This window comes from Branchiostoma floridae, chromosome 1 (assembly GCF_000003815.2).
Source record: "Branchiostoma floridae strain S238N-H82 chromosome 1, Bfl_VNyyK, whole genome shotgun sequence".
NCBI lineage: Eukaryota > Metazoa > Chordata > Leptocardii > Amphioxiformes > Branchiostomatidae > Branchiostoma > Branchiostoma floridae.
Window position 1 is genome coordinate 22,437,339 of NC_049979.1, and position 17,840 is coordinate 22,455,178.

At 41.2% G+C, this 17,840-nt stretch overlaps 4 protein-coding genes and 1 long non-coding RNA gene across 5 annotated transcripts in view; 2 read left to right on the plus strand and 3 right to left on the minus strand.

Annotated features, from left to right (window-relative positions):
• LOC118416226 (tripartite motif-containing protein 3-like) overlaps nucleotides 1–1,184 on the minus strand; it is a 1,905-nt gene extending 721 nt beyond the window's left edge. Inside the window, exon 1 of the mRNA XM_035821346.1 lies at nucleotides 9–1,184. Within this exon, the coding sequence (XP_035677239.1) occupies nucleotides 9–1,184 (1,176 nt within the window). The remainder of the gene's footprint in view (nucleotides 1–8) is intronic.
• Nucleotides 1,185–2,411: 1,227 nt separating this feature from the next.
• LOC118429780 (ubiquitin-conjugating enzyme E2 D1-like) lies at nucleotides 2,412–5,046 on the minus strand. Its single transcript, XM_035840416.1, has 6 exons — nucleotides 4,834–5,046; nucleotides 4,278–4,402; nucleotides 3,948–3,978; nucleotides 3,724–3,751; nucleotides 3,362–3,472; nucleotides 2,412–2,916 (listed from the first exon to the last, which is right to left on the minus strand). Exons 1-6 carry the CDS (start codon nucleotides 4,854–4,856, stop codon nucleotides 2,779–2,781), a joined length of 456 nt encoding a protein of 151 aa, XP_035696309.1. The 5' UTR covers nucleotides 4,857–5,046; the 3' UTR covers nucleotides 2,412–2,778.
• A 569-nt stretch (nucleotides 5,047–5,615) lies between these two features.
• On the plus strand, nucleotides 5,616–9,575 carry LOC118417923 (uncharacterized protein DDB_G0292642-like). Its single transcript, XM_035823692.1, has 4 exons — nucleotides 5,616–5,788; nucleotides 6,499–6,860; nucleotides 7,626–8,100; nucleotides 8,740–9,575. The coding sequence occupies exons 1-4, from the start codon at nucleotides 5,711–5,713 to the stop codon at nucleotides 8,869–8,871; spliced, it is 1,047 nt and encodes a 348-aa protein (XP_035679585.1). The 5' UTR covers nucleotides 5,616–5,710; the 3' UTR covers nucleotides 8,872–9,575.
• On the minus strand, nucleotides 8,729–17,374 carry LOC118417940. The gene is made up of 3 exons (XR_004831414.1): nucleotides 17,227–17,374; nucleotides 12,781–12,863; nucleotides 8,729–10,342 (listed from the first exon to the last, which is right to left on the minus strand). It is a non-coding gene; the product is annotated as an uncharacterized LOC118417940 (long non-coding RNA).
• Nucleotides 17,375–17,639: 265 nt separating this feature from the next.
• Nucleotides 17,640–17,840, plus strand: part of LOC118416328 (zinc finger protein OZF-like) — a 1,666-nt gene continuing 1,465 nt past the window's right edge. The window contains exon 1 of the mRNA XM_035821454.1: nucleotides 17,640–17,658. Within this exon, the coding sequence (XP_035677347.1) occupies nucleotides 17,640–17,658 (19 nt within the window). The remainder of the gene's footprint in view (nucleotides 17,659–17,840) is intronic.

Sequence of the window (17,840 nt, forward strand, 5' to 3'; positions counted from 1 at the left end):
ATCTGAACCCTCTTGTTTCCTTCCTCTACCACTGCGATGTTGCCTTGCATATCCATGGCTACATCTGTAGGATGGGGAAGGTCTTTCACCTCAGTATAGTGTCCGACAGTGAAGACAGGGGTGTGACTGCTTTCCACATTGACATCGAACGGACTTCCCGCCACAGGCCGCCCGTTCACCTCCACTTGTAACCGGTGCTTGCCCGTGATCTCAGGTGTGTAGGAAATCTCCCACACTCCCATACCCTTCTCCTTCACCTGAGTTGGTACCCTCTCGCCTGAGGGGTTCATTAGGATAGCTGTGATGTTCTTTACAGGGACAACACACGGACGCCCGTATCTGTCAACTGTGGTGAGTAGGGAGGCTCTTGAAAACTCTGTAACGGCAGGCTGAATCTCTATGTCAACTGCACACTTAGACGCGTCCACCTTTTCTCTGACTTGTACTTGGGGCGAAACTGCCCTGCTGACGTCAACACCGAAATCTTCCACTGACTTCCTCTTCAGTAACATGACTTGACTTGGTTTCGATGTTAGGTCGGTTGGTGTTGCGAATAGCGCCTCCACCCTCTCTGAAATCCTCTCTAGGTCACGTTCTTCCACTTCACTGCCGTGTTCCAGTACTTGTTTACAGAATTCAGCTGCACTCGCCAACCCTGCTGATTCAGACTCCATCTTTTCTTTCTGCGCTTGCAATGATCCACCAACTTCCTGGTGGACTGAAACTATCTTTTTGACGGTTTCCTCTTTTCTCTTTTGAAGCAAGGCGATGAGGTGATCAAAATAGGCTTTAGCCTGCTCAATCGCTGTGTTGGAAAATGCTGGCATTTGGGACATTTCCATCTTGACGTCGTTGAGCGCGAAGTCCACCTCTCTCGCTCGGGGTTCTAACTTCCCTAACAACTCGTGTAGAACTTGCTTCTGGCTTTCAGCGACAGAAGCGAATTCTGCTGGGCCCTGCTCGTCACCTCGAGGCTGATTGTAGAAAGTTTCTCGGTTTCCATGATTTGGACAGAAGGTTTGGCCCCGCACAGCTTCAGAGGCTTGGTACTGCCGAAAACTTGGCCCCGCCCCTTCCAAAGCTTTGGGGACATTGACATTGTGGGTTCCGTAGTGCAGCACGCAGACTGGACACGTCAGGAAGTGGTCGTCAAAGCTGCTGGATTCTTGAAATGTACTCGCCATCGTGCTATTTAAGATCATTTAAGAAGAAGCTAACAAAGGCACGTACCAGTCTGTCAGAGTCTGCTAATGGAGGTGAAACCCGTGTCTTTCTCGGAAGTAAGTTTCGGTGTGAACGACGCTATCCTTTGCCCCTTGGCATGTTCCCCCATTGGCTGTTCGGTACTCCGTTGTGCTTTCTCGCTTACGTAATGCCTCAGGCAGGCAACATGTCACCTGACGTAAATGGGGACCTTCAAAGGGCGTACGAAATCAAAGTACAGCATTTTTTGGTTTATATTCCACAACTATGATAGTATTTTTCAATTAACATACACGTTCGCATTCGCATGTACACCAAATATACAGCCTTTCCCGCCTTGGACATTGTGCCATAAAAAAAACATTCTTTAGACTGCAGCTGGATGATTTTGTTGCAAGGTAATCCAATTAAGCGTGTAACGTTATTATGTAACATGGCAACTAGTTCGGAACACAGTACATTGGCTCAAGAAAAATGTACTCGTGAAGAGCCGTACGCGTGAAAGGAAATATTGTAGTATGTTGCAATATCAGAAAGTCACAATGACTAAGCAGTATAATAAGCACCGTTTGCTTCTCAAAAGTATGTTTTTCTCGAACCGTGGTGCTAGTTTATGAAATAGTTGCCATGTTATTATCATTATATTATTTTCATATGACGTCACCTACTTAATTGGATTACCTTGCAATAAAATCCTCAGTCTGAAGAATGGGTTTTGATGGAACAATGTCCTATAACGGGAAAGGGTGTATATTTGGTGCAAATGCGAACGTGCATGTTATTTGAATAATACTATCATGGTTGTGGAATATAAACAGAATGTGTCGTACTTTGGTTTCGTATGCCCTTAAGGTACTAATCCAGACCGGATATTAAATGCCATTACGTGCTACACAGAAAATGTGCTGTGTAGCAAATGTAAATGACACTTGCGTTATGGTACCAGCTTACCTTCAGAAATATAACACAGAAGAATAAACTGATAGAAGTAGGACCTGTCTATGAGTGTCTCTGAGTGCACATAAATGAATAGATAGATGAATATAGGAGAGCGAAGACACTAGTATGGACACTACAACAATGTTTTCGCTAAGTGTAAGTGAAGGGGTAAAGGTAGAAATGGTGTAGGACTGATTCATTTGGATGCGAGCTTTCGTTTTCAAGTCCAAAAGAACTTCTATGTCGTTCAGAATAAAAATCACAGTTAATATCAACAAATCAATCAATCTTTATTGCAATTGCACAAATGAATTGGGCTCTGAATCCATATATAGTTTGGTCCTTCGACTGAATCATCACTGGTTACTTTCATCATATCACTGAAATACATGAGTCGGTAACGTGTTGTAAGACCTAAAACATGTTTTGCTTTTTATTGTAACCAAATATGCTGTGTCCATTTTGAGCTTAAGAGACCGGAAGATTGCAACAATAACATTAACAATAACAACAGAAACGTCGCATTATATTTAGAACAACAGTGTCTTTCATTAGGCTGTTAAGCCTAGCCAAATAGCTTCAAGGATTATCAGGTTATCAAATCTGTAAGAATACGTGTAGTTTTCAACGTGACATCTATGTGGCCTTTGCAGCACATTCCCGAGCCTTTCTGTCATACTGCCCCTTGTAATGGTGATAATTGTTCAGAACGTCGTGGTCAAAGGCGTTGTCCTCTTCCGGGCGGATAAGTAGGGAAAACAAGGCGTTCAGCACCTGCAAGAAGCGTAGATTTAAACAAGTAGGGAAATGAAAGTATCTTAGACAAAAATACAATATCCGTCTCCATGACATGGGGCCGGATTTCATGAATATAAATTAGCCTCACCCCTCGGCAGAAATACAATCTCTCGGACAAAATTGTTTTTTTTTTGTGACCAATGGCAGACTGTCGTTCATATATATCGATTTCGCATATGGGCTAAACGAGGAAACATTTCCTCTTCGTTGATTGGCTAACCCATATGATTCAATTATCAGGTGCAGGCCGACCCCGTCTGACCCCGTCGCAGGTGCGGAGTTCACCGCTAGGTCACCAGAGGACGCTGAAAGAGACACGGCCCGCCCCCCCCCCCCCAAGAAACATCGCAAATTCTGTAACAAATCATGTTATTTATGACAAACATTGAGCTTTTGCATGAACAACATGACGGGTACTGACCTGTTCAATGGTTCCACCTGCCACCCACTCGTCTTCAGCGAGGAAGCGCAGACACACCTGTCCACTACTCTGACTGACGTTCAGGTGGTAGATCGGGGTTACAAAGCGCACCTAGCGGATTAAGTGACAGTAACAGATTCTTCTGTAAGGACTGAGTTTGGTCATACAATATGAAAGCGTCACGGTCTCAACATGTGTCAGTCTGTTTTTCCGATGTTCCAGAGAAAATGGAAATTTCTGAATAAAGAAAATCAAAGTCTATATCGAACCATTATCAGTATGTATCTTAACTTGCACTCAGTCTCGTTTTGTTTTGAGATTTGATATATTCAAAATAATGTAACGTTACAGTTTGTACTTACAATTGGTGGTGCGAGCGGGTAGTTCTCACTGTAACGTCAGTCAAGAAATAAGATAGTACATCAATGTATGGAACAATATTCTTGGAACCTTGTTCCTACACCAATTAATTGACAGAATGATGAGTTGATTGCTACATGTAAGTAACGAAATTTTACATGAAATTGTTTAATTATCAATGCTACTTATGACGCAGAATGATTCTCGTTAGAGAAACAAAGGATACGGGAGTAGAATCTGTATCTTGAACTTTCCGCCTGTTGGTGGAGAAGAATACTTGGGGTTAGTGTTATACAGAGATACAGGTATTTCTGCTTCTAAGAATGATGGAAAACAATAACGTTAAGTGAACAGAAAAAAAAGGGTTGGAAGATATTTAAAAGTTACTCACTGAATTCCATGGTATGTGAGCATTTACAACTCTAACATGGAATCCTGTTTATTTACGCAAGTGTACACCACAGTTATATCTATTAATGTACCGATATTCCTTGTAATGTCTAGATTGAAGTAGTTAAAAGAAATGCATCCCTTTGCTGTTTTGTAAACATCTTACCTTTATAGAGAGAATCGTCAGGTCCAGGTATGACAGCCTCCCACACATGCAGGTCGTCTGACGGCAGCGACACTTGGATCCCGAGGGGAGGGGACTTTCTCAGGGCGGCAAGCTCCTTCTGTACCCTGTAGGTTCGTGTAGCAAAATAATAGTGAAAGCTACAAGGAAAAATAACCAGACTTAAACGCAAGGACAGATCTACGTGTCTGTGAGAAATGTGTGGACGCTTAAGTCTGATTATCATCCAGGAATAAGGTAACGTTACATCTTAAGTAAGCCATAACTGATTACATGGTATAACTATAAGATATAATGATGTTTCGTGTAGCTGACATAGATTTTTAAATGTTGTTGTAGTTGATGTTTGGTGTCGTTTCCTTGATACCTAAGGTTCTATAAGTCCAATAACAGTGCTTTAGATATTTCAAAAGTATGCCTATGCAATTATTTGAACCTTTCGATTCATTCATCACAGTGCATACAAATAATTCCATTACGGTTGTGCGAAACGGCTACTTCCGGGTGACCGCGTACAGTAACATAAGAGCAAACTCACCTGGACGCGAATTGTTTCTCCATAATCCACAGGATTTTAGCCAAAGCTATACGGTCTATGAGTATGATAGCCAAAATTTCACCTTTACACAAAATAGTGCTGTTACACACTCAGACTTTGTACAGTTACTCAGCGGGGATTTCAGAATGGTGAAAATCCCCCACGGGTTATTTTTCAGTCCTCCATGACTCATTTGCTGGGGTGATCACTTTCATTATCAGGTGTGTGGGACAGAAAATTATGTGACATGGTGGGGGCAAAATGTACTAGGTTCTACTGTTCGTTAAGACGACAGATTCTGACAGTTAGAGCCACGAACTATTCTTTTGACTCGACGCCACAGGACACGCATGTTTAAGCTCAATTCAATTTGTAGTTGTGGAACGTTCATCACTAGCACCCCTCTTTGAAAAGTGGCACATGCGAGGGAAAGTTCGATGACGTAATTCACTGTGTTTACCCCGTAAAGAAAGAAAGCGGAACCTCGGAAAGTACCATGGTATCGTTTGCTCACCATGAAAGTACCTTTATGGCTAGGGCTGTGCCATTTCAGTGCCATAGGGGCGTTCTTCCTTTATGCACGTAAAAAAATAATCATAAACGAGATTATTACACCCTGATATTGAAGACTTCATACTACAATATGGTACGCATTACATGACGACATAACGAGCAAAATTCACCTTCTGCGTTCGCTGGTATTTATGTGCATTTCAGGAATTTCTATTCTGTCCCATCTACCTATAGCATTGGTACCGCCTTATGTTATACACGACCAGGGTTACATTTTTCAGTCATAGCACAGCTGGGGTTTCGGTGACGGCACATTACTGATTTGAGTATCGTTATATTTTTCCGCCTCGTAACGTAATACAAGATGCCAGAGGGAAACGGCATTTGGCAGCTTTTCGTCAAGGGCCTACGTGGAGAGACAAACGTTGTGAGGATCCACAAGGCACGTATTGTAAACTTTCACCTCATGTAGATGTAGGAAAGGATAGTATAAAAACGTATGGTGTAGTATTAGTAAATTGATGAAAAGGGGTTTCTCCCGTCGAGCTTGCAGATAAGAAAGTGCTGTATGATTACTGGATCAGCATACCTAAAAATGAGACCTCATATCTCCAGGAAATATTCTGATTATGCAAATAACTCCCATATCTACATAATATGCTTGGTTATATACACTTGACACTTTTGCATTAATTATGCAACTGAGGAATACATTCACATAACTGGAATCTGTTAATGTTCCACCTGCCATAAACTACATATTTTACATGTTAAGTCCCGTGATTTGGAAAACAATGCCAGTATAGTTTTCCTCATTAAATTTACATAATTTATGCTACATTATGTACATCTCTGTCTAAGCTACCTGCATTCTATGTATTATGGGATTCTATCTGTCGTTCCTATCCTCAGTTATTCTCCTTGGAAAATTTTGACAAAAGAGCCCCCGCAGTTCCAGAGCAAGCTGCTAGGGGTTGTAAGCCTACAAAACTTCTTCCTTACATCACGACCTATCTGCCACAAAAATATTTCTGACTACCCCTGTAAGAAAACCCGGTCAAGACTATTCCCTAGCTCGACCGAAACTTGTAAGCCTCTAGAGACGTCTCGAAGCCCTCAATGAAATGATGTGCGGATTTGATATTTTTGCAGGATGCCACAGTAAACGAACTTATCAACAAAATCAGTGAGATGAACGGCATACCTCCGACAGCCCAGCGCATCCTCTACACAACCAAACAGCTTGTGTATGATGACGAAGAGAAGAAATACCTGTCTGACTACAAGATGGAGGACCAGTCCAACCTCACCGTGGTGCTGCGTCTGAAGGGAGGCAGCGACACCGTGGAAGACTTGTCTCCTCCGCCCAAACAACTGGACGAAGACGTCGAGACCACGGAGGCTCCTGATATGATCAGTTGGGAGGATGACCCCAACACTCCCCGCGCCAAGATGTCCTGCGGACACGCCATCACCCCGGAGACACTCACCACGTACTGCGAGAGTCTGCTGAGGTGAGACAATACGGGGCTGTGGCATGTTGGCAACTGTGTATTGCGGCACATTTGTGAAACTGTCACCAATTCTTTCTAAAGGTGCAATCTCACTGCACTTGCGTCAAGCTTTCGTCACTGCGTGGTTCGTTCACTGCATCACTGTTTTGTTATTTTGTCCGATTTTTATAATTTAGATATTGCTTAGGTGACGACAAAATACACAAAAAGTAAGAAAATTCGTTCTTTATCTCTGAAATTCGTTGAATATCTTTCGAACCCCGCAGTGACGCAAGCTAGACGCAAGTGCAGTTGAGAGTGCACCTTTACGGTCAGACAGACCTGCGGCGTATTTGCCTTTGAAGCCTAGAATAGGTTAACGGTGTTGCCACTGATTCCAAAACGTGTAAAATTATTAAGATTCTGATTCTTTGTGCAACATATATTATGAACTAGACGACCTCATGCCTCCATGAAATATTAGAGCTTTTGTAATGTTTATGCAAATAGTCACATATTTACATATACATGTACATGTACATGATCTATTAATGGTTAACATTATAATATACGGTCACCTTTAACTTTCCATCATTCCCATGGGTTGTGGCATTTTCATATCAATAATACAAATTAGCCGCTCATTTGCATGTTTCTACTTTGCTTTTGTTCCACCTACCATAGAAGTTACATGTGTTACATTAGTGCTCTTATGGAAAAAATGAAACGTGGCTACGGGTTTGGTCCATAACGATTCACTGCGCATTTTCTTATTGATTTCTCTAGTGCAGGGAAGTACATCTTCAAGTGTCCTTACATCAGTCCAACTGGGGGCTACTGTGGCAAGGAGTGGACCTATCTGGAAGTCCGTCGTCTCGCCGTTCTCACACCAGATGAGAAGAAGCAGTTCGAGACCAAGATCTCCGACAACTACCTCCGCAAGGGGATGGGAATCCAGGAGTGTCCCAAGTGCCACTCCTTGTGTGAGCGCATCAACAAGAAACACAAGCGCGTGGTGTGCCCGCTGTGTTCGGCCTCTGATGGCGTGGAGTTCCACTTCTGCTGGCACTGCCTGCACCAGTGGGTTGGGGGAGGTATTGAGAAGTGTGGCACCGCCGGCTGCAGTGGCGAGGACCCGCGTCTGAAGATCCTCCGCGACTGCAAGAAGAAGACCATTGTGGGTGTCCAAGGCTGTCCCGCCGTCAGGGCCTGTCTGAAGTGCGGCATGCTCATCGAGCACGAGAAGGCCTGCAAGCACATGGTACGGTGTTGTAACTTGCCTTTTCACATGACTTGCCTTGATTTGCCTTGCTACAACTGCTTTACTTCAGCGGGGCATTTTGACTCACTTAAACAAAAATTACAAATAGATCAAAACATTGCGCATCTTAACGTCACACACACCATAATCACACCTATTTCATTAGCCTATTAATCAAATAACATCATTTGTACAATGACATCTTTATTGACATAGCAAAAAAGTACGTACAGCGACTTTCGTAAGGTCTATAACAACTACATGTATATATAAACAGACATATATGAAAATCTATAGATATGAATAAGTCAACATATAGAGTCTAGCGTGTAATTTACACTATTGGTTCTACGGTACAAACATTCTTTTATATATTTGCCTATTTATCTATCGAACGGAAAGTAACAAGAGCAAGCTGAAAGAAACGTTAACAGATTTGTGCGTTTATCATTATATTGTGAACAGTCCAAACTAAAGTGACGTTCATCTTCGATCTCATTTGGTCAGAATGGACAAAACCTACGGGGAATGATTATTTAAGAACCTGGCGCGTGCCCTGGACCTTCCTTGTTGGTAAAGCATTTAAAGCGAAAACAAGTCTCTTTTGACTCCTCATATCCTTGTCTGATATTTTTCCAGGCCTGTGTTTGTGGCCAGAAGTTCTGCTTCATCTGCCTGAAGCCCGCACAGAACGGAAGTTACCAGTGCGGCAGTTATGACAGCAAGTGCGAAATTGCCGACGTGCAGAAGACCATTCCTGGTGACAACTAAGACGGCTTTTACGCGTGGATTCAAAGTACAAAATGTAATTGACAGATAGCGGTTTAAAAACAGAATAGATGATAAAACACAAAACTGATATTTTAGTTTGTAAAGAAGAATATCGTTATGGACAGTGACAATATTGTAAGTCCCTAAGACAATGTATGAAATTGTCATATGTTAATCAACTTGCAAATTCTGTTCACCATTCGTAAACAAAGGTTACGTGATGCCCTTTGTTTGTGTTGATGGGAAGGTACCCAGTTCTGTTTGATAGTCTTTGGAAATGCTTCTGATTATGACATTTTGGTAACGTAAGGTGAAGAGATAATACATGTAATTGATATTGAAACTAGGAACTAATCTGTGTAAACAAGGAGTTCGTTTTTCAATTCGCCTGTTTTCAAATCTCTAACTTCGTTTTCAAAAACACTTCTGTCTCCAAAGTTGGAAACAAACGGAAATTTACTATAATGAACTGGCAGAAACAGTCCAATACCCGTACAGCTAACTAGAAAATCCGTTTGAACTTTTAAGGATCGTATGTAAATGTAACTTATGTATTCTATTCATAAACGTATCTCTGACTCTGTTATATGTTACGTGTTGTGGGCTTTGGAGATTCCATGGACATCATAAGACATATATCAATATTTCATGCAGAGTAGGACGTTATATGTATATTTAATGAATAAAAAGAGTTAACAAATCTGTCTACCGATGTGTTTGCCATTTCATCAAATACGAAAAATACGCATTTTTAGTGTTCAGCACTGGGGAGAGGTATGTCTGCGAGCATACGGATGGTGTTCATCACCAAGGACAGATAAAGGATTGTGTGTCTAACGGGTTTGGTGTACAGCATCAATGAGAGATATTCTTGTTGAATAATTTGGACCCTGCTATAAATTTTGAGGCGTCGAACCTCCTTACTTCGGTGTCCAACATTCGCCGACAAGCGGTAACCTATTAAATGTTGACGAGAAGTCACATACTCTTCTTTGACCTGGGAATTGACGTTGTCATTCGTACATACATATACACATACACTTTATTGCACAACAACTGTAACGAGTACAATGTACTGAGCTTCACAATTCTTAGTTTGATGCATCGACTGAATCACCACTGGTTACTCTTATCACTGAAGACGTACATAAGTCGGCAACGTGTAGTGAGACCTAAAACATCTAGTACTTATGATTGTCATCAAATATGTTGTATCCATTGTGAGCTTACGTGACAGGGAATTGCAACAACAACAACAATAAGCACAGAAATGCCGCATTAGATTTAGAACAACAGTGTCAGTCATTGAGGTCAAAACAGCTTCCGGGTTAACCAGTATGCAATGTGACGTCTATGTGGCCTTTGCAGCATCATACTCCATCTTGTAATGGTGATAATTGTTCAGAACATCGTGGTCAAAGGCGCTGTCCTCTTCCGGGCGGATAAGTAGGGAGAACAAAGTGTTCAGCACCTGCAAGAAGCGTAGAATTAAATAAGTAGGGAAATAAAAGTATCTCTAGGCTTTTGACAAAAATACTCTCCCATAGCATTGGACCGGATGATCATAAATATCATGTCAGTTAGCCTCACCCCTCGGTAGGAACACAATCTCTCTCTTTTTTTACGGTGACCAATGGCAGACTGTCGTTCATATCAACTTCGCAAAGACAGGGCTAAACAGGGAAACATTTCCTCTTCGCTGATTGGCTGGCCCATATGATTCAATCAGCAGGTGCAAGCCGATCGCCGTCGCAGGCGCGGGGTCACCCTAGGTCACCACATGTACCACGGGGTCCTTGATTGATTCCATGACAGGACGCCGAAAGAGACACGAATCCCCTCAAACAAAAATAGAATTTTAAAAGTATTTTACTCGGATCCTCTAACCAAATATACAGTGCATATCCAGTGCAAATTTCAGGTCATTTAAATTAATGTCAGGGCACGGAAGGCAAAATATACTGTGTTGGTCTGAAAATGGACAAAAACCTCAATAAATCATTTTAAAGACATTTTTCGAAAAACATAGGGGTGTTGCATATGAATCCCTTTCAAGATTGTGACAGGAGAAGAAACGTGACAAAACAATATTTCACTCATAACTGTGGCAACTCTAAGAGACGCTGCGTATGAAAACACTAATAACTAAGTAGAACTTGATGGGTATGATAATATGTGGGTATGGTGATATTGACGATCTTTGATGATAATATTCCTTGAAACGCGTTTTGTATTTATGTATTTACCAATCGCCAACATTGACAAGGGGACGCGATAGTGAATCATAGGAGCCGATGCAACTTGATTGGAAGAGGCGTTTATTCCATGATGCTCACACAATCACAGCCATGATAGAAGAGAGCGAAGAGGATCATGGGATCCCTGACAGTCAAGGCAGTGACGTCACTAACTCATTACATAACCCAGTGGCGTGATTTCTCTTTATCTTCTTATTTCTCTCTTTCTCCTTTTTACCAAACTATCATGTGGTAACAAAAATGTAATGTCAGAAAACAGAGCCTGTTGTCTACTTTTCGTAATAAAATGGTATAAATACTAAAAATCTGCAAGGTGTGCATTAACAATAGTGAAGTCCATGAAATAATCCCCTTAACAATACTTGGGAAATCTAGATCTAATGAAAAGACAGATATAACATTACAATGTACGTGAAGAAAATTGTTGACTAATGAGGTAAGGTTTGTTAAACACAATATGAGAGATAACATGTAACATCAGATTGTGAATACATTACGGACAAATGAAGGTAACAGTTGAACTGAAATAGATTGTCAATGTTTTTCTGCAAGATAACAATGTCTAGCTAACATAAAATGGGGACGAATACAATATCGATTATCTGCAGAAAAAGAAAAAAAAATACTGGTAAAGCAGAGTTCTGTTTGGGCAAAGTTCGTGACAGTGTCAAAGTTCTGTGACTCTCTTGGCCGGTGGTGTTAACAGTTACAGTTCGGCGTGAGCGATGTTTTTCTCGGCTGGAGCATAGAGTGCCTCTTGGCTGGTACACAGTTCAGTGTAGATGATATTCTTCTGAGCTGGTACAGTTCAGCGGTGATCAGACGAAGTTTGTCGAGCGAAGTTCGTAGGTGGGAAAGTCCGTGGGCGGTCCGCGTCAAATCGGGTAGAACGTTACGTTGAAGGTTGAACGAAAGAAACATGGCGGTTGGTGAATTTTGACGTTGTACTCACACGGCCGGGGGACACTGGGAAGATTCGGGGTTTTGCCGGATAGGTAGGCCGAGTACTACTCCCTGCGACTTCTATGAGTCCTCTGGGGGTTGTTCAGCGAAGTTGGCGCAGGGATGAGGTGTAGACACGCATAACTTCCGACCAAAGGCTCCGCTGGGGAGCTAAAACCAGATCCCCTCCTGCACATGTGATGGCGCCATTTGTTAACCTACATCCTCATTTGCTAGTGGCTTCCCGTCCACTCAGAGTGCGATCTCCCCTGCTCAAAGTTCGGGTTTGGGCCTGGGTATCGTTTCCCAGCCGCTGCACACCACGCCAACATTGACAAGGGGACGCGATAGTGAATCATAGGAGCCGATGCAACTTGATTGGAAGAGGCGTTTATTCCATGATGCTCACACAATCACAGCCATGATAGAAGAGAGCGAAGAGGATCATGGGATCCCTGACAGTCAAGGCAGTGACGTCACTAACTCATTACATAACCCAGTGGCGAATATCGGAAGATTTAGCGTTAGGTATGATAGCAACATGTAAAAGAAATCAGCCTGTGTACAAGGTAATCTCAGATCACTGTTTTTGCATTGATGGTTTTAATTTTTTCACTAGAAGTAAGGTGACGCGTTTCAAAATGAAGTACTGTAACAAATCAATTCATTTTCGAAAAAATTTTCATGCACCATCTTGATGGTTACTAACCTGTTCAGTGGTTCCACCTGCCACCACCCACTTTTCTTCAGCGAGGAAGCGTCCACTACTCTGGCTGACTTTACAAAGCGCACCTAGCGGATCAAGTGACAATAACAGATTCCTCTGAAAGGACTGAGTTTGGTCATCCTAAGGAAAACAATGGTTTTAAGTCGATGTAGGTTAGACATCCAGGTGATAAGGTACGCCAAAAATTAGTTACGTCTGACCGTTTCCAAAACCATATCCAGTTTTTTTAGTAACTTTTGAGTAATTTTTGGCATAATGGTTTTAACAGGTTCCATTATTCTGATGTTCAAGTCATCAATATGGTATAAAATGTTCCATACGTTTCCAAACCGGCGGAAAACAGAGAAAAGAAATTTGTGAAGAAAAAAATGAATGTCTTTATCGTATCAGTAACTGGTCTCTGCTTCTGCCTTGTTTTGTTAGTTGGTACGTTCAATATGATTGGTCTCCAAGCAGACCTTATGGTGCCTTAGAGATAGTATCAAAGCTGGCGAAGGAGTATAACCGACCAAAGGAAGATAGCCGGTCAAAGGCCGTCAAACGAGCACCTGGTGCCGCTATACTAAGTCCCTTGCCAGCTTTGATACTAGAATACGCCATAAAATCAAAATAAGAAGTGAAGAATGGAACACCCCGTGCACGTGTAGTTATTCCCAAAGGCACAGGCGTAGTTCGAATCACTTCCATTTTAACACTTTCTCGTCATGTTGACCATCTCCAAAGCAGAAAAAAATTTTCTTTTTCTGAAATCAAGCTAAACTAGAAAGGCCGACATTTGCTTAAGAGCAAATACAGCATATTTCAGCCATACCCCTTCCCACGCAACATTGGACTGTTCCAAATCACCCCTGCGCAAAAATGGAACATCCTCTTAACAGTACATTATCCCCCAAAGTGGACTGGTATTGTGAATTGATTCCAGGTAAAAACAGAGCTTGCTTCTATTTTTCAGAAAATGACAATAATCACACCTTCCATTCAGAAAATTTTCATCATGACTGAAAATTGTTGAATGACTTCATGTAATGTCATTAACAATTTTCAGTACGATAACTAGGTGTAAGTTTAAAAAAGTATAAGCTCCTTGTGATGTGGGTACATTTATTATTGCAGTGAATTTTTTTTATTCAAGTAGGGCATACGATTTAATAATTATCAAGCAGGTGCAGGTACTGTAGGAGCGTTTGTTTTCTTCAAGCTGTAAAACTGTTAAACTGTTTTACTTTGTATGCAATCAGCCATCGAGCCTATTCTTATTTTAGTTTAACAACTTCCTGCCAGACCCGGAAGATACGATTGAACCTTGTTCGAGGATTTATTTTCGTCTGTCTGGTCAGTCTGTTCATACCCTCGAGGCTGGCGCTGAGAGTGTTTTATTGGGCTGAAACTCTGGCAGTTTAAAGTTACTTACAATTTAAATGTTCAAAGTTTATGTCAAACAACAACAGCACTAGGAAATGTGGCCACTATAGACAGGTGGTCACTATAGAGAAAATGCTGATCTATTGACTAGGAGCCATACGTTACACATGATCATTAATCATATAAACATTGCACAGGTAAGCCAATTGTTTAGATGTACAATTAAGTTCAAATAATTCTGAAGAAAAATATTGATGAGAAACTGTCTAACTTATAATTACGTATCAAAACTAAACGCAGATTTTCTAACTAACGCACCTTTCGCCGACTTCATCAAAGGACCGCCGGCTATCAATCAAACACGGCTGTTGATTAGACTTAGAGTTTCAAACAGCCATGTGCTGTGTGCCATTTGACAGCGAACTTCATGCTACGTGATGTTTTACATTGCTTGGACCTTCTTTCCTACAGCGGTGCTTCTACAAAATATTTAGACTGTAACACTGAGTCCCACATGTTTTATAGAATAGAATTTGACGCAGAACAGCGTTTTTTGCTGGGTATTTTTCTTGAAACATGTTCGTGGGAATATCAGCGAGGCGGCGACGTAGGGATATCAGACCGTCAACAAAAGTCGCACGGCGGCAAACGGCGCATCGAAGATACTAGCGCTATAAGTAAGCGCTTCAACTAAGGATGGCAACCCGTACAATATTTTTGTATACTGTTGAGCTAAGTAAAGTTTGTTGTTTATGAGGTTTTAGTTGTCTTTGAAGCTTTGACCTGAAATATTTTAAAGTCAAACTGCTGAAGAGAAGTAAGTGACTGCTACGATTATCGTAGATATGGCCCTAAAAAAACTGATAAAAGAAGCCTTCTCAACGGAAGTCTGTACGGCCTGAGTCTTCAAGTTAACGTATTGTGTGGTCCCGCTTATGAATATTAATTAGCCTTCGCTTTCCTCTTCGCTGATTGGCTGAACCATTAATTGAATTAACTCTTCCTGCCGGCTAGACGCAGGTGCAGATGTCGGCTCTGAGGGGTGAACGTCCGAAAGATCATGGCATGGAGAACGAAAGAAAACCAATTTCCCCTAAAAAAAGTGCTGTAATTAAGCCTTTTACAGTACTTTAAGCCAAAAATTTTACTTGGATCATTTTACCAACTATCTTACCATCGCTAGCGTTTCAACTTCGGATAACAGGAGCCAAAAGTGTCCTTTTTTGGTCAAAAATTGGTTAAAAAAATCGCAAAAATAAGCATTTTCTTGTACTGTACACCAAAAGTGTTACTGCATTTATATGGGGGCATTATCAAGGCACATCTCTGTCAAATTTCAGCTCATTTGGTTGTAATACCAGGGTACAGGGGCCAAAAGTGTCCTTTTTTGGTCAAAAATTGGTAAAAAATCGCAAAAATAAGCATTTTGTTGTACTGTACACCAAAAGTGTTATCGAATTTATATGGGGGCATTATCAAGGCACATCTCTGTCAAATTTCAGCTCATTTGGTTGTAATACCAGGGTACAGGGGCCAAAATATACAGTTTTGGTCTAAAATTGACCAAAAAAATCTCAATAAAATCATTTTAGAGGCAGATATGAAAAAACTGAGAAAAAAGCATCAAGGTATTGGCCCATTCTACCCCTGTGCCAAATTTCAGGTCATTCGGTCCAGGAACGGCGGAGATGAATCACTTTGAAGATTTGACAGGAGAAAGAAGAAAGAAAGAAACATTACGAATACTAGAAAGGCCGACATTTGCTTAGGAGCAAATACAGCATATTGCAATCCATCTTCATCCTTGAAAAAATCCCAAAATTTAACAATTTGAAGTAATCTTTGCTCAAAGGGAAAATGAAGTACTCTCGGCACTTGTCCTACACACCTTCATGCCGAATTTTAGGTCATTTGGTTTCAATATAAGGGCATAGGAGCCAAAAATATTCATTTTTTAGTTAAAAATGGCTAAAAATCCCAAAATAACTCATTTTGTAAGTGCTCTATGAAGTAAGTGTTGATGGGACCCTGTGCTCATATGTCCAATGCACCTATGTACCAAATTTCAGGTCATTAGGTTTACATACAAGGGCATAGGAGCCAAAAATATACATTTTTAGTCAAAAATGGCCAAAACCCCCAAAATAACTCATTTTTGAAGTGATCTATGAAAAAAAGTGTTAATGGGACCCTGTGCTCATATGTCCAATGCACCTATGTACCAAATTTCAGGTCATTAGGTTTTCATACAAGGGTATAGGAGCCAAAAATATACATTTTTAGTCAAAAATGGCCGAAAACCCCAAAATACCTTATTTTTTAAGTGACCAATGGAAAAAAAACGTTGATAGGGTCCTGTGGCCATATGCCCAATGCACCTATGTACCAAATTTCAGGACATTTAGTTTGCATACAAGGGCATAGGAGCCAAAAATACACATTTTTAGTCAAAAATGGCCCAAAACCCCAAAATAACTCATTTTTGAAGTGATCTATGAAGAAAGTGTTGATGGACTCCTCTGCTCATATATCCAATACACCTATATACCAAAGTTCAGGTCATTTAGCTTTCATACAAGGGCATAGGAGCCAAAAATAGACATTTTTAGTCAAAAATGGCTAAAAACCTCCAAATAACTAATTTTTGAAGTGGTCTATGAAGAAAATGTTGTTGGGTTCCTGTGCTTATATGTCCAATGCACCTCTGTACCAAATTTCAGGTCATTAGGGTTTAATACCAGGGCACAGGGGCCCAAAATATATATATTTTGTCTAAAAATGACCAAAAACCCTAAATATCATAATTTCTAAGGCCTCTATCAAAAAAGTGAAAAAAACACCTGGGGGTATTTGCTATCCCTACCTCCATGCCAAATTTCAGCTCATTTGGCCCAAAAATGAAAAAGTTGAATCAATTTGAAGATTTGACAGGAGAAGAGACAAAGGAAAAGCAATATATTGCAATCCCATACTATGTATGGATTGCAATATAACAATATATTTCACCATACTATGTATGGCTGAAATATAATTAATGAGCGCGATGATGTCATCCATAGAATTTACCTGCCGTGGCCTAAGATTTGTCATTTGCATGTGCCCTCTACGTACTGCGCAACGCAGCTCTGACGTCAGCCCGCCAAGTACGAAGGGGGTGTGGACTGGTAGTGACACCCGACCATGGACCACTGTGCAGCTGTGCAGCAGCCTGTCCGTACGTCAGGGGTGCCTAAGCATTTGCACGAACCCTATGAAATTCGTACGAATATTATGTGATACGCACGAACCACTATGCAGAAACGCACGAATATTATGAAATTCGCACGAATCACTATGCGAAAACGTACGAATTTTATGAAATTCGCACGAATCACTATGTGACACACACGAGCCTTATGTGATTTGCACGATCCTTATGCGAAACCAGCCAACCACCGCCGGGTCACGTGACGACACGTCATTCAGGCGGGATATTCAACATGGCGTCGTCTGCTGAAGGTATGTTTCTTCTTGTTTCTGTCCCGATATTTTGATTTTAGCGCATTGAACGAGCTTATGCCGTTCCGATACAATACAAAAGAACAAAAAAGAGCTCATGTGAGCTTTGTGGCGACATAGCTGTCTGTATTTTACGCATAAAAAGCCATAAAACTGTCAGAATTGGGGCCGGCGGGAGTACT

Coding starts and splice junctions, on each gene's coding strand:
- LOC118429780 (XM_035840416.1), bottom strand. CDS start 4,856: ATGGAGAAACAATTCGCGTCCAG. Junction 3,752..3,947: donor AAGATACAGATTCTACTCCC/GTATCCTTTGTT, acceptor CTGACGTTACAG/TGAGAACTACCCGCTCGCAC. Junction 3,473..3,723: donor ACCCGCTCGCACCACCAATT/GTAAGTACAAAC, acceptor TTAATCCGCTAG/GTGCGCTTTGTAACCCCGAT.
- LOC118417923 (XM_035823692.1), top strand. CDS start 5,711: ATGCCAGAGGGAAACGGCATTTGGCAGCTTTTCGTCAAGGGCCTACGT. Junction 5,789..6,498: donor ACGTTGTGAGGATCCACAAG/GCACGTATTGTA, acceptor ATATTTTTGCAG/GATGCCACAGTAAACGAACT. Junction 8,101..8,739: donor AGAAGGCCTGCAAGCACATG/GTACGGTGTTGT, acceptor ATATTTTTCCAG/GCCTGTGTTTGTGGCCAGAA.